The 13,616-nt window shown below is 48.6% G+C and overlaps 1 protein-coding gene across 3 annotated transcripts; it reads right to left on the bottom strand.

The window, feature by feature from the left end:
• Positions 1-421: 421 nt before the first annotated feature.
• slc52a2 (solute carrier family 52 member 2) lies at positions 422-13,365 on the bottom strand. 3 transcript variants are annotated; one of them, XM_038798665.1, is made up of 5 exons: positions 13,233-13,365; positions 8,837-8,994; positions 3,459-4,266; positions 2,774-2,897; positions 422-1,559 (listed from the first exon to the last, which is right to left on the bottom strand). In XM_038798665.1, the coding sequence occupies exons 2-5, from the start codon at positions 8,964-8,966 to the stop codon at positions 1,347-1,349; spliced, it is 1,275 nt and encodes a 424-aa protein (XP_038654593.1). In that variant the 5' UTR covers positions 8,967-8,994; positions 13,233-13,365; the 3' UTR covers positions 422-1,346. The 3 variants fall into 3 exon arrangements, with proteins under 3 accessions (XP_038654593.1, XP_038654592.1, XP_038654594.1); XM_038798664.1 differs by having other exon boundaries at positions 13,289-13,363; XM_038798666.1 differs by having other exon boundaries at positions 13,215-13,354.
• Positions 13,366-13,616: the final 251 nt, after the last annotated feature.

Below are 13,616 nucleotides of genomic sequence, written 5' to 3'. Positions count from 1 at the left end.
CCAGGTATTAATTGTTCTAACGCGTTGAACAAACTGCCGAGGATCTCCGCTCTTCCCAACTTTCCTTCCTTAAGACACCACGTCAAAACCATCTCTGATCAAACGATTGGTCATTTGCCCCCAACATCACCTCTTGTCAAATTATAAGGTTCCTGTGGAGCACGTGGAGACTTTTCGTGCATCAACACCGTTGCCTCAATGCATGCTGTTGGCATTGTTCCTGCGGTCAACCTGAAGGTCACCCATTGGCCATTCAACTGCAGGTGGCATCACAGCCAGGCACAAGCCCCTTTCCTCTAACCTACACAAGTAGAGAGACAGGAACAGAGGACAGCTTCAGAATCAAGAATCCAGGCAGGTCTTCTCACCTCCTAACGGCACCTAGATTTTGAGAGAATTGCAGTGAAGTAGCAAAACCAAAAGAATAAATGGCATTTTAATAGAGAAAAACATTTATTTATTCAAGAAACCAGGAACGTGCAACTCTTTCTCTTGCCCCTGGCACCTCACTCACCATTCCACCCCTGAAGAGACTGACTCGCCCCTCTCAGGTATAGCTGCCCTCGGTTTCCAAGTTAGGAGAGAAGGTTAATGAAATGCGGGCTGCGTTACAGGAACCCAACCCTGTCCTCGCCACAAGGTCACACAACATGGGGCAAGGAAGGAGAGCTCAGCTGGGAGCAGGAACCCTGCCCTGGGCAAACAATACCCAACTTGTCGAGGAGCTGCCAATTTTGGACACAGGTCGGCCTGAAACCAGTCATTTTATTGCAGCATGCAGTCCATTACTGGCTGGGGGCGTGGGGGGGTAAACTTGTTTAACACCACTTTCTCCCCCTTGTTTCACTGAACCTCCAGCAGTATAAATGGCTTAATAACATCTCCCTGATGAGAAAATCATTTGCATTGAACAGTGAAGAAACTAGAGTGATACCATCCCCAGGTCTGCCTTTCAAACAATGACTAGTGCCCTTTAAGTGGGCTCTCAATTTAAAAAGAGCCAGTGTCCTCCAACACTTCTGTCCTCAGAGCCAATGGCAGACTTCAAATGACCACTAACTCCAGTGGATTGAGAGGGGGGGGGGTCAGAACGTAACAGCAGTGCTGAATACAGTCTGGGAAGGACAGGGTTGGAATAGAAAATTTAAAATGGGAAAATTGTGCAGGGATTTGAGTGCATCCAGGCCCAAATAGAAAACAATAGAAAAACAGTGCCCTTGCCAACAACCCTCAGATGTTCCATTCCAAGGAGAACTTGCTGGACACTCCATTGCCAGTGCAATTGGTCTTTGCTGCAAATGGCTGACGCCCCCTCGGTTCAGTCTGATGAAATGTGTCTCTGCCAGTCACTGCCCGCAGGTATCCACACACGCCCGCCCAGATGTGAAGAGCTGGTAGACACTGACCAGGGGGAACATGACCAAGGCGCCAATCAGCGAGCCCAGCTGGATGGCCGCTCCGCACCAAACCAGGGCCAAGTGACCCGCCTCGTGGAGCATGCTGCCAATCACCACCTTCAGGTAAGAGAACAACCCAGTGAACAGCATCCAAGCAATCACCTGGGAAAGAGCGAGAGAGAGAGAGAGAGAGAGAATGAGGCAGGGACATGGCCACAAGTCAACAGTCAGCACCAAATACATGCTCCGCTCCATCTCACCCCCCTGGCAATCTGGCCAACATTCACCCCTCTGCCAACGTGACACAAGTGGCCAGATAATTGACATCATTGCTTCTGGGATCTGGTGTGCAAATTAGCTGCCAATATTTCCGACATTAAAAAACCTTTCATACTTCTATAGCATCTCATTGGCTGCAAAGTATTTTGGGATCTGCTGAAATAATTAGCATTTATATAATGGCTTTTTAATTAACTGTTTTTTTAAACATTTGTCCATGTGGTGAGGGCGCAGTAGGCTGTGCCAGCATTTATTGTCCATCCCTAATTGCCCCACGAGGAGGCAACCACATTGCCGGGGGTCTGGAGTCACATGTAGGCCAGACCGGGTAAGGATGGCAGATTTCCTTCCCTAAAAGACATTAGTGAACCAGATGGGTTTTTACCACAATCGACAATGGTCATCGTTAGACTTTTGATTCCAGATTTTAATCGAACTCAAATCTCACCGTCTGCAGTGGTGGGGTTTGAACCTGGGTCCCCAGAGCATTACCCTGGGTCCCTGGTTAACTAGTCCAGTGACAATCCCACTGTGCCGCCGCCTCGGAATAGGATTCCACAGAGGCAGAGAAAATGCTTCTATTTTCAGGCAGATCAGAGAGGGCTATAAATAAAAAGGAGGGACACAAATAAAGCCAATAGCCAATTCAGGAGAAACTTACCCTGGGGAGGAACACACAAGGTACAGTCGCGGTAAATAGCATGGGGTTTTAAAAAAATTAATTTATGGGATGTGGGCATCGCTGGTTAGGCCAGCATTTATTGCCCATCCCCTAGTTGCCCTTAAGATGGTGGAGTTGCTTCTTGAACCGCTGCAGTCCTCAAGGTGTATGTACACCCACTGTGCTGTTAGGGAGAGAGGTCCAGGATTTTGACCCAGCGGCAGTGAAGGAACAGCGATATATTTCCAATTTAATCAAGGTTCCTCTTAAATGCAAGTTGATGGGTTAGATAGGAGGAGACTGGCATGGAGCTGAAACATCAGCATGGACACCTTTTGGAATACCAGGTGAAAGATGTATTTGCCATGCACCTCATTAGCCGGTGTGCCAGTGTTTTAAGGAACGACACAAACAATATAGTCTGCACTGTACTTACCACCAAAGCAACTCCCTCAGGCCTCCCCAGCAGTGGGGGGCATGGACTGTACGCTGCCAACGTCAAAATGTAGACTCCAAACAGCAACCCGAGCAATGCCAGGGCCCCCAGTCCAACACTCGATCTGTACAAAACAGAACAGATTGTTGGACATACGGAACCAGCCATTCTGAAGTCACACAGCCCCCAGGTGAAGCAAGTCTGTACAGAGCCCAATAAAAGGAGTGAACAGAGTTAGAGAGCAACTGCACAGTGCAAAGAATTTAGCCAAACCAAACCAGGCACAGGCCATTCGGCCCAACTGGTTTATGTCCGCACGAGACAGGAAAGCACCAGAAAGATAAACCAATTGGAGGCAACAATAGGTGCTGAGCTGCAGAGGAAGAAATGAGAAAGGATGGCCTAAATCAGCTGGGAGAATCATTGCAGGTGTTTACTGGAAAGATACTGGGGATGACAGCGAGGACGCGGAGGAGCTGGGGCTGTTCCCCTTGGGAGGGCAAAGGAGGCCAAGTGAAGATTTGATGGGTGTTCAAAATCATGAGGGGTTGAGTAGGGCCAAATAAGAAATTGTTTCCAGAGGTTACAACTTGAAAGTCACAGGCAAAGTAACCCAAGTCTTCACTGCCTGAAGTGCTGGTGGAATCAGAACAAAGAGTAGCGAAGAGTAACTAAAAGACCTTACCTCCAGAGGACAAACATGGCGATGAAGCAGGCCAGTGGATTAGCGAGATTCCCAAGCACCACCGCCAGGTGAAAGGTGGTGCTCCCATAGGGCAGGCAGGAGTATGTCTGTATTGATGGCAGTACCCCATTGGTTAGGGCATTGGAGACAGCCAGCAAGATCAGCAGGTAGATGTTGCGCGTTGTGCCAAATGGAGCAGGTGGTTTGTGGGCCTGCTCACTCTCGGTCAGCTGGCGCGATTCCTTACCACTGCCAGGTTCACTGGGCTTGCCGCTGCCTTTCCGGGTCAGTCGAGCGAAGGACAACAGGGAAACAAACATTAGCCCCCCCAGAAGCCAGAAGAAGGTGCCGGCTGTGAAGTTTTCCTCAAGGTAGTGGGGCTGAAGGGAGTGGGAGCCATTGGTTTCGGAGCTGTTGCGGCACTCCAGCTGACCCACACCCTGTGCCAGTGCTGCCATGCACGGGAAAAGGGCACTGAGGCCCTGGCCAACGAAGAAGGTCCTGATGTACTTGGGTGGGAGGGTGAACATGAAGGGTAGCAACGTGACATTGGAAGTACAGCAGACAAAGGCCAGGGCAAAAGCCAGGGTCAAGTAGGCCACGCTGTGCTGCTCCCCACCAACTAACACAGTCCGATCCCAGGAGAGGGCTAAGGCAATCGAGGAGATCACACCCAATGTTTGGATGGAGTAGATAACACAACGTTCGTTCAGCAGGCCTGGGGAGAACTTGTGAGCAAGGGTTACCGATAAGGGGCCAACATTTGATAAGGCGATCAGCACCGTCAAATAGGCTGGCAGATTCCACCCTAGGGAATGGGGAAAATTTAAAAAGATTAGCATTGAATTGTTAGATGTCTGAAGCAACAATTTCCCCCTTGTTCATTCCATAAGGAAACATTATCCCAGGATTATCCCAGGCCTTTGTGCCAGTTTAGATCTCAACCGATCAGCCGAAAGAACTGGCACTTCAACATGCCACTCAGTGAGCAGCTCAGGTGGGATGGGCCAAGTGGCCTCCTTCATCAGTGCTGTATGATTCCAAGTTAAGGGAGCTGGACTGACCCCTGCAGAGGTACAGGGGAGGGATCATTGAGCCAAGACACGCAGTCAGACATTCGAGTTCTCCGAGTTAACACATCTTAGGACATTTCAATTAGGATTCCCAAAAAGCGTTCGATAAGGTACCACACAAAAGGCTGCGTAATAAGACAAGAGCCCGTGGAGTTGGGGGTAGAATGTCAGCATAAATAGAGGATTGGCTAACTGACAGACAGAGTTAGAACAAGAGAGACATTTTCAGGGTGGCAACCTGTATTGAGTGGACTTCCAGAGGCCAGTTATTCAGTGTACATTAATGATTTGAAAGGGGGAAGTGAATATATATATTGACATGTTTATGGATGACACAGAAACAGGTGGAAAAACAAAGGGTGAGGATGACACCACTACACCACAGGTTACGTGAGTCGACAAAAGCTTGGCAGATCTGGCAAAGTGTAAAGTTATGCACTTTAGTAGGAGAAATAAAGGAGCTGAATATTAAATGGCTAATAAATAAATTTTTAAAAAAATAAATAGAGAAAAACTGCAGAAAACTGCAGCAGAGGAATTTGCGGGTCTTCGTGCATGGTCAGCAGGGTAGCACAGTGGACAGCACTGTTGTTTCACAGCGCCAGGGTTCCAGGTTCGATTCCTGGCTTGGGTCACTGTCTGTGCAGAGTCTGCACGTTCTCAGTGTGCGCATGGGTTTCCTCCCACAAGTCCCGAAAGACATGCTGTTAGGTAATTTGGGCATTCTGAATTCTCCCTGTGTACCCGAACAGGCGCTGGAGTGTGGCGACTTGGGGTTTTTCCATAGCAACTTCATTGCAGTGTTAATGTGAGCCTACTTGTGACAATAATAACTATTATTAATTGGGAAGACAAATGAAGACAAAGAACAAAGAAAAGTACAGCACAGGAACAGGCCCTTCGGCCCTCCAAGCCTGTGCTGACCAACTAAACTAAAATCTTCTACACTTCCGGGGTCCGTATCCCTCTATTCCTATCCTATTCATGTATTTGTCAAGATGCCCCTTAAATGTCACTATCGTCCCTGCTTCCACCACCTCCTCCGGCAGCGAGTTCCAGGCACCCACTACCCTCTGTGTAAAAAAACTTGCCTCATACATCTACTTGAAACCTTGCCCCTTAAACCTATGCCATCTCGTAATTGACCCCTCTACCCTGGGGAAAAGCCTCTGACTATCCACTCTGTCTATGCCCCTCATAATATTGTAGACCTCGATCAGGTCGCCCCTCAACCTCCATCGTTCCAGTGAGAACAAACAGAGTTTATTCAACCACTCCTCATACCTAATGCCCTCCATACCAGGCAACATCCTGGTAAATCTCTTCTGCACCCTCTCTAAAGCCTCCACATCCTTCTGGTAGTGTGGCGACCAGAATTGAACACTATACTCCAAGTGTGGCCTAACTAAGGTTCTATACAACTGCAACATGACTTGCCAATTCTTATACTCAATGCCCCGGCCAATGAAGGCAAGTATGTTGTATGCCTTCTTGACTACCTTCTCCACCTGTGTTGCCCCTTTCAGTAACCTGTGGACCTGTACACCTATATCACTGACTTTCAATACTCTTGAGGGTTCGACCATTCACTGTATATTCCCTACCTGCATTAGACCTTCCAAAATGCATTACCTCACATTTGTCCGGATTAAACTCCATCTGCCATCTCTCCACCCAAGTCTCCAAACAACCTAAATCCTGCTGTATCCTCTGACAGTCCTCATCACTATCCGCAATTCCACCAACCTTTGTGTCGTCCGCAAACTTACTAATCAGACCAGTTATATTTTCTTCCAAATCATTTATATATACTACGAACAGCAAAGGTCCCAGCACTGATCCCTGCAGAACATCACTAGTCACAGCCCTCCGATTAGAAAAGCACCCTTCCATTGCTACTCTCTGCGTTCTATGACCTAGTCAGTTCTGTATCCATCTTGCCAGATCACCCCTGATCCCTTGTGACTTCACCTTTTGTACCAGTCTGCCATGAGGGACCTTGTCAAAGGCCTTACTGAAGTCCATATAGACAACATCCACTGCCCTACCTTCATCAATCACCTTTGTGACCTGTTTGAAAAACTATCAAGTTAGTGGGACATTACCTCCCCTTCACAAAAACCATGCTGCCTCTCACAAATACGTCCATTTGTTTCCAAATGGGAGTAGATCCTGTCTCGAAGAATTCTCTCCAGTAATTTCCCTACCACTGACGTAAGGCTCACAGGCCTGTAATTCCCTGGATTATTCTTGCTACCCTTCTTAAACAAAGGAACAACATTGGCTATTCCCCAGTCCACCGGGACATTACCTGAAGACAGTGAGGATCCAAAGATTTCTGTCAAGGCCTCAGCAATTTCCTCTCTAGCCTCCTTCAGTATTCTGGGTTAGATCCCATCAGGCCCTGGGGATTTATCCACCTTAATATTTTTCAAGACACCCAACACCTCGTCTTTTTGGATCTCAATGTGACCCAGGCTATCTACACACCCTTCTCCAGGCTCAACATCCACCAATTCATTCTCTTTGGTGAATACTGATGCAAAGTATTCATTTAGTACCTCGCCCATTTCCTCTGGCTCCACACATAGATTCCCTTGCCTATCCTTCAGTGGGCCAACCCTTTCCCTGGCTACCCTCTTGCTTTTTATGTACATGTAAAAAGCCTTGGGATTTTCCTTAACCCTATTTGCCAATAACTTTTCGTGACGCCTTCTAGCCCTCCTGACTCCTTGATTAAGTTCCTTCCTACTTTCCTTATATTCCACACAGGCTTTGTATGTTCCCAGCCTTCTAGCCCTGACAAATGCCTACATTTTCTTTTTGACGAGGCCTACAATATCTCTCATTATCCAAGGTTCAATTTCAATGGAAATGGAGTAGACAAATAGGCAAGTCCTGCTCAACGGCACGTTAGACCACGCCTGGAATACCGTGAGCAGTTTTGGTCGCCTTATCCAAGGAATGATATACCGGCATTGGAGACAGAGGTGCAGAGGTTCACTAAGTTGATCCCGGGTTTGGAGGGATTTTCTTACGAGGGTAGGTTGAGTAGGTTGGGGCTGTGCTCATTGGAGTTTAGAAGAATGAGAGGCAACCTTATTGAGACATATTGGATTCTCAGGGGGTTTGACAGGGTCGATGCTGAGAAGATGTTTCCTCTTGTGGGAGAGTCTAGGACCAGAGGGCACAATCTCAGGGTAAGGGGTCACCCATTTCAGACAGAGATGAGGAGGAATTTCTTCTCTCAGAGGGGAGTGAATCTGTGGAATTCTTTACCGCAGAGAGCTGGAGAGGCCGGGTTGCTAAGTATGTTCAAGGCTGAGAGAGACAGATTTTTAATCAGTAAGAGAATAAAGGGTTATAGGGATAAAGCGGGAAAGTGGAGTTGAGGATTATATATTAGTCATGATTTCTGCGGAGCACACTCGATGGGCCGAATGGCCTGTATCTACTCCTACATCGTATGGTCTTATTAACAGGGGGAAACCATGTGGTCAGAGGTGGAAACTACACAGGTTGGCCAATCACCGGCAACTCATCTAACACAGTCACGCCAGGAGAAGAGCAAACAGAATGTTCTCTACTTTCACCAGGGTAGGAACTACAGTCGCACCTTCCCTGACCTCAGGACCCTCCCCAGGACACAGCACAGTTAACCAAGCACTTCTGATAGGTACCTCCTGTTACCAGGTAGGAAGCACAGCAGCACGACAAACAGCCCAATGATAAATGGCCGGACAGTCCGATTTTAGGGATGTTGACTGAGGAATAAATATCAATCAGCACAGCGCGGAAAACCTCTCCTGGTTTTCTCTGAAGTAGTGAAAGAGGATCTTTAATGCGCACCCAAGTGAGCAGAGAGAACGTAACGACTGAATAACAGCGCCTCCAAGAGTACAGCATTGGGATAGCATTGTAGACAGAGCGAGAATAAAACCAAACCCAAAGGCAGCATTGGCATAAAGGAATGCCAACGTACACCTGGTTTCACACTCCCGCCAAACCCCAACTTAAAAAGCACTGGTTCTTTGCCGAGCTACGATTTCTTCCAGTCTTTCTCATATAACAAGTCCCGGTAACAGACAAGGCAGCACATTGGCAAGTTATTCAACTGCAGGGGCATGGTGGATGAATGTACTTGTACCCACACAGTTATACTGCCCAGGCCAAGTTAGCTGACTCTGGTTAGAAACCAGAGAAATCAAACCTGGAATCTTTTAAGTGCATACATCCAAGATAATCAATGGCTGATCGGACGTTGAACCATTAGGAATATTAGGTTAGTATAAACAGCTGACTCACCTTCAGGAAGGATCTTTGTCACCACAGGAAGCTCCACCCACAACGAGTTCACCGCCACCCACGACCCCATCCCAAACATGGCCACAAGTAGGTGGGTGAAGAGCGTTCTCCTCAAACCTGGCGTGGACATGGTGTGTGGCAAGGTGGTCTGGGATTTCCTTCAAAACAGTAACAGGTAGAGTTCGAGATCAAGACAAGTACCACAGGAGCAGCGTTTGATCCCAACTCACCGACCAACGTTGCCTGCCCGCCCACCCCCTCTCCCCCAGCCCCCCCACCCCCTCTCCCCCAGCCCCCTCCTCCCCCCCAACCCCCGTCCCATTCAAAACAACTCCTAAGATTATCAACCTTGATTAATGTAAATTAAAATGGGAACAGCAGCCTCCAGAGGGTTAAAGATACCCACTTGATGAAAAAGTCATTGAAATTTGCAACACAGGAACAGGAGTAGGCCTGATTCAGCATCTCAGGCCTGTTGCAGCATTGAATAAGATCATGGTTGACCTATCACACAACTCCAAATACTTTGTCCCATTTCCGTTACACCCCAGCTGACAAAATAAAAATCAATTAATCAAAATCAACTGCCATTTGTGAAAGATTTACTGCTACTGCCACTCAGCGCAGGAGTCTCGTGGAGCTTCATTGTTGAAAGATCTGACTAAGTCCTAAATTCCCCAAGCTGCAGAAATAGTTTACAAATCTAACCCCTTTAATATCCAGGGAAGTTTAATTGAATCACAAGTTCCAGAGAATACAAACCGATTCTGTGAAATCTCTCATCTATCCCTTAAAATAGGTCTTAAAAAGGTGCGGTTCCCGAAACTGGTCACAGAATTCCCGAAACAATTTACATAGAATTTACATAGAATTTACAGTGCAGAAGGAGGCCATTCGGCCCATCGAGTCTGCACCGGTTCCTGGAAAGAGCACCCTACCAACGGTTAACACCGCCACCCTATCCCCATAACCCAATAACCCAGTAACCCCACCCAACACCAAGGGCAATTTTGGACACTAAGGGCAATTTATCATGTCCAATCCACCTAACCTGCACATCTTTGGACTGTGGAAGGAAACCGGAGCACCCGGAGGAAACCCACACACACACGGGGAGGATGTGCAGACTCCGCACAGACAGTGACCCAAGCCGGAATCGAACCTGGGACCCTGGAGCTGTGAAGCAATTGTGCTATCCACAATGCTACCGTGCTGCCGTTGCCTTTATCCACAATGGGCCAAACGGTCTCTTTTTGTGCAGCAATCTTTCTCAGAAAGGCTAGGTGCGGCCTAGCCAGGCTTGGTGATGTTCAAAAGCTAATTTTATTCCCTTGGATTCTAGTCCTCTAGGTGATAGGCCGACATTTCATTAGCAGTGTCACAAATAGGATTGCATTAACACTGTAATGGAGTTACTGCGAAAAGCCCCTAGTTGCCACATTCCGGCGCCTGTTCGGGTACACTGGGGGAGAATTCAGAATGTCCAATTTACCTCACACCATTTCTTTCGGGACTTGTGGGAGGAAACCGGAGCACCCGGAGGAAACCCACGCAGACACGGGGAGAACGTGCAGACTCCGCACAGACTGTGACCCAAGCCGGGAATCGAACCTGGGACCCTGGCGCAGTGAAGCAACGGTGCCACCCATAGCCTTTCTGACCAATTCTTGTGTACTTCCACGATATGGATGCCCCAAGTCTGTTTGAACCTCCACTGCTTCTGGTTTGCCAGCACCATTTTTAAATCAGTAGCCTGCCCTGTGCTTTTTTTGTTTTTAAAATGGCCTCAACAATTTTCCCAAATTAAAACTCCACCTGTCGGAGTTTTCCTCACAATCTATTATGAGCACGTTGTCAGTAATGTCCCTTGCCTTTCATGGGGGGGGGGGGGGGGGGGGGGGGGGGGGAATCTCTCGTGAGTCTTTGAAACTCTTCCTGAAAAGGCGATGGAGGCAGAGCCTGTGAATATTTTTAAAGCAGAGGTGGATAGATTCTTGGTCAGCAAAGGGGTGATAGGTTATGTGAGCAGGCAGCAGGCAGGATGCAGATTGGAAGTTACTATCATAGAATTCCTACAGTTCAGAAAGACGTCTTTTGGCCCACGGAGTCTGCACTGACCCTCTGAAAATGCACCCTACCAGTCCTATTCCCCCACCGTATCCCCATAACCAAACCTAACCTGCACATCTTTGGACTGAGGGAGGAAACCGGAGCACCCGGAGGAAACATCCTGGTGGTTACCTTTGATCTGAAACTGAACTGGACTAGCCACATTAATACTGTGGCTACAAGAGCAGATCAAAGGCTGGGAATCCTACAGTGGGCAACTCACCTCCTGACCCCCCTCAAAGCATGCCAACCATCTACAAAGCACAAGTCAGGAGTGTGATGGAATACTCTCCACTTTCCTGGATGAGTGCAGTTCCAACAACACTCAAGAAGCTCAACACCATCCAGGACCAAGCAGCCCGTTTGATTGCTCCCCCTTCCACAAACATCCAAACCCTCGACGCACAGTAGCAGCCGTGTGTACCATCTACACCATGCACTGCAGTAACTCACCAAGGCTCCTTAGGCAGCACCTTCCAAACCCACGACCATCACCATCTAGAAGGACAAGGGCAGCAGATACCTGGGAACCCCACCACCTGGAGGTTCCCCCAAAGTCACTCACCACCCTGACTTGGAAATATATCGGCCGTTCCTTCACTGTCGCTGGGTCAAAATCCTGCAACTCCCTCCCTAACAGCACTGCAGGTGTACATACAGCTCAAGGACTGCAGCGGTTCAAGGAGGCAGCTCACCACCAACTTCTGAAGGGAAATTCGGGATGGACAATAAATGCTGGCCTAACCAGCAATGCCCACATCCCATAAATGAATTTTTAAACAAACCCATGCAGACATGGGGAGAAAAAGTGAAAACTCCACAGTCACCCACAGTCTGAACTGAGCCTGGGTCCTGGCGCTGTGAGGCAGCAGTGCCTACAACTGTGCCACTCCCTCAGCCATGACGCAGCAGAGTGAGCAGCATGGTAGCACAGTGGTTAGCACTGTTGTTTCACAGCTCCAGGTTCAATTCCCCACTGGGTCACTGTCTGCACGTTCTCCCCGTGCCTACATTTAGCTCACTGAGCTAAATCGCTGGCTTTTAAAGCAGACCAAGCAGGCCAGCAGCACGGTTCAATTCCCGTACCAGCCTCCCCGAACAGGCGCCGGAATGTGGCGACTAGGGGCTTTTCACAGTAACTTCATTGAAGCCTACTCGTGACAATAAGTGATTTTCATTTCATTTCATTCCTCCGGGTGCTCCGGTTTCCTCCCACATGTCCCAAAAGACGTGCTTATTAGGTGAATTAGACATTCTGAATTCTCCCTCTGTGTACCCGAACAGGCACCGGAGTGTGGCGACTAGGGGATTTTCACAGTAACTTCACAGCATAGAACATAGAACAGTACAGCACAGAACAGGCCCTTCGGCCCTCGATGTTGTGCCGAGCAATGATCACCCTACTCAAACCCACGTATCCACCCTATACCCGTAACCCAACAATCCCCCCATTAACCTTACACTACGGGCAATTTAGCATGGCCAATCCACCTAACCTGCACATCTTTGGACTGTGGGAGGAAACCGGAGCACCCGGAGAAAACCCACGCACACACGGGGAGGACGTGCAGACTCCGCACAGACAGTGACCCAGCCGGGAATCAAACCTGGGACCCTGGAGCTGTGAAGCATTTATGCTAACCACCATGCTACCGTGCTACCCCGTAAGTGTTAATGTAAGCCTACTTGTGACAATAAAGATTATATAACCTATTGAATGGCAAAGCTGCCTCAAGGGGCCAAATGGCTGACTCCTCCTCAATCGCATGCTTCCCTGACCTTTCATCAGTTAATATATAGTTTTTTTTTATAAATTCAGAGTACCCAATTCATTTTTTCCCAATTAAGGGGCAATTTAGCGCGGCCAATCCTCCGACCCTGCACATCTTTTGGGTTGTGGGGGTGAAACCCACACAGACACGGAGAGAATGTGCAAACTCCACACGGACTGTGACCCAGAGCCGGGATCGAACCCGGGACCTCAGCGCCGTGAGACGGGAGTGAAACCACTGCGCCATCGCGCTGCCCCAGTTAATACAGACAGTTACAAGTTAATCAATAGATCCTGTGCCGCCCCCCCACCCCCCCCCCCCCCCCCCCCCACCACTGGGCTACCTTGCCAGTTAAGAATATTAGCTGCTTACCCCACGCAGGCCCCCTGACCCTTTACAGATTAATGCTGGTCCCTTACAGCACTTGTCACTATCCTCAACTTTAGTGCAGGTAATAAGCCAGCAAGAGGGCAAGTCTGTGACTTCACTGTCCTCACCTGCAGGGTGGTACCTACCCAGGTCAGTGAACAGCTGACTGCAGCAGGAATCCTGTACAGAATGCTCTACTCACTCAGCAAGAGGCAACGAGGTCAACCTGGGAACACTCCACAAACCCTCATCACCATAACACATGAACCCTGCACTCCACAAGAAGGATCAGAAGGATTGGAGACCTTTTATTCATGTCACCCAATCAGGGTGGAGCTCCCTTTAAAGGGGCAGCTGCTCCTTAAAGGGATGATCCATTATTTCAAACGGCAGACAGAAGTTTGCAGAGGGGCTGGTTTTCAGCCAACAAAAGAGATGTCAATCCTCCCCCCTGCCCCACTCCACCCTACCTCGCTTTGAAGCATGCAGGCATCAGAGATCAAGCAAAATAATTAATGTCAGCCCGGTTT

The sequence above is a fragment of the Scyliorhinus canicula genome, chromosome 5 (assembly GCF_902713615.1).
Source record: "Scyliorhinus canicula chromosome 5, sScyCan1.1, whole genome shotgun sequence".
In the NCBI taxonomy this organism is placed as follows: domain Eukaryota; kingdom Metazoa; phylum Chordata; class Chondrichthyes; order Carcharhiniformes; family Scyliorhinidae; genus Scyliorhinus; species Scyliorhinus canicula.
This window is presented reverse-complemented; position numbering and strand designations above follow the sequence as displayed.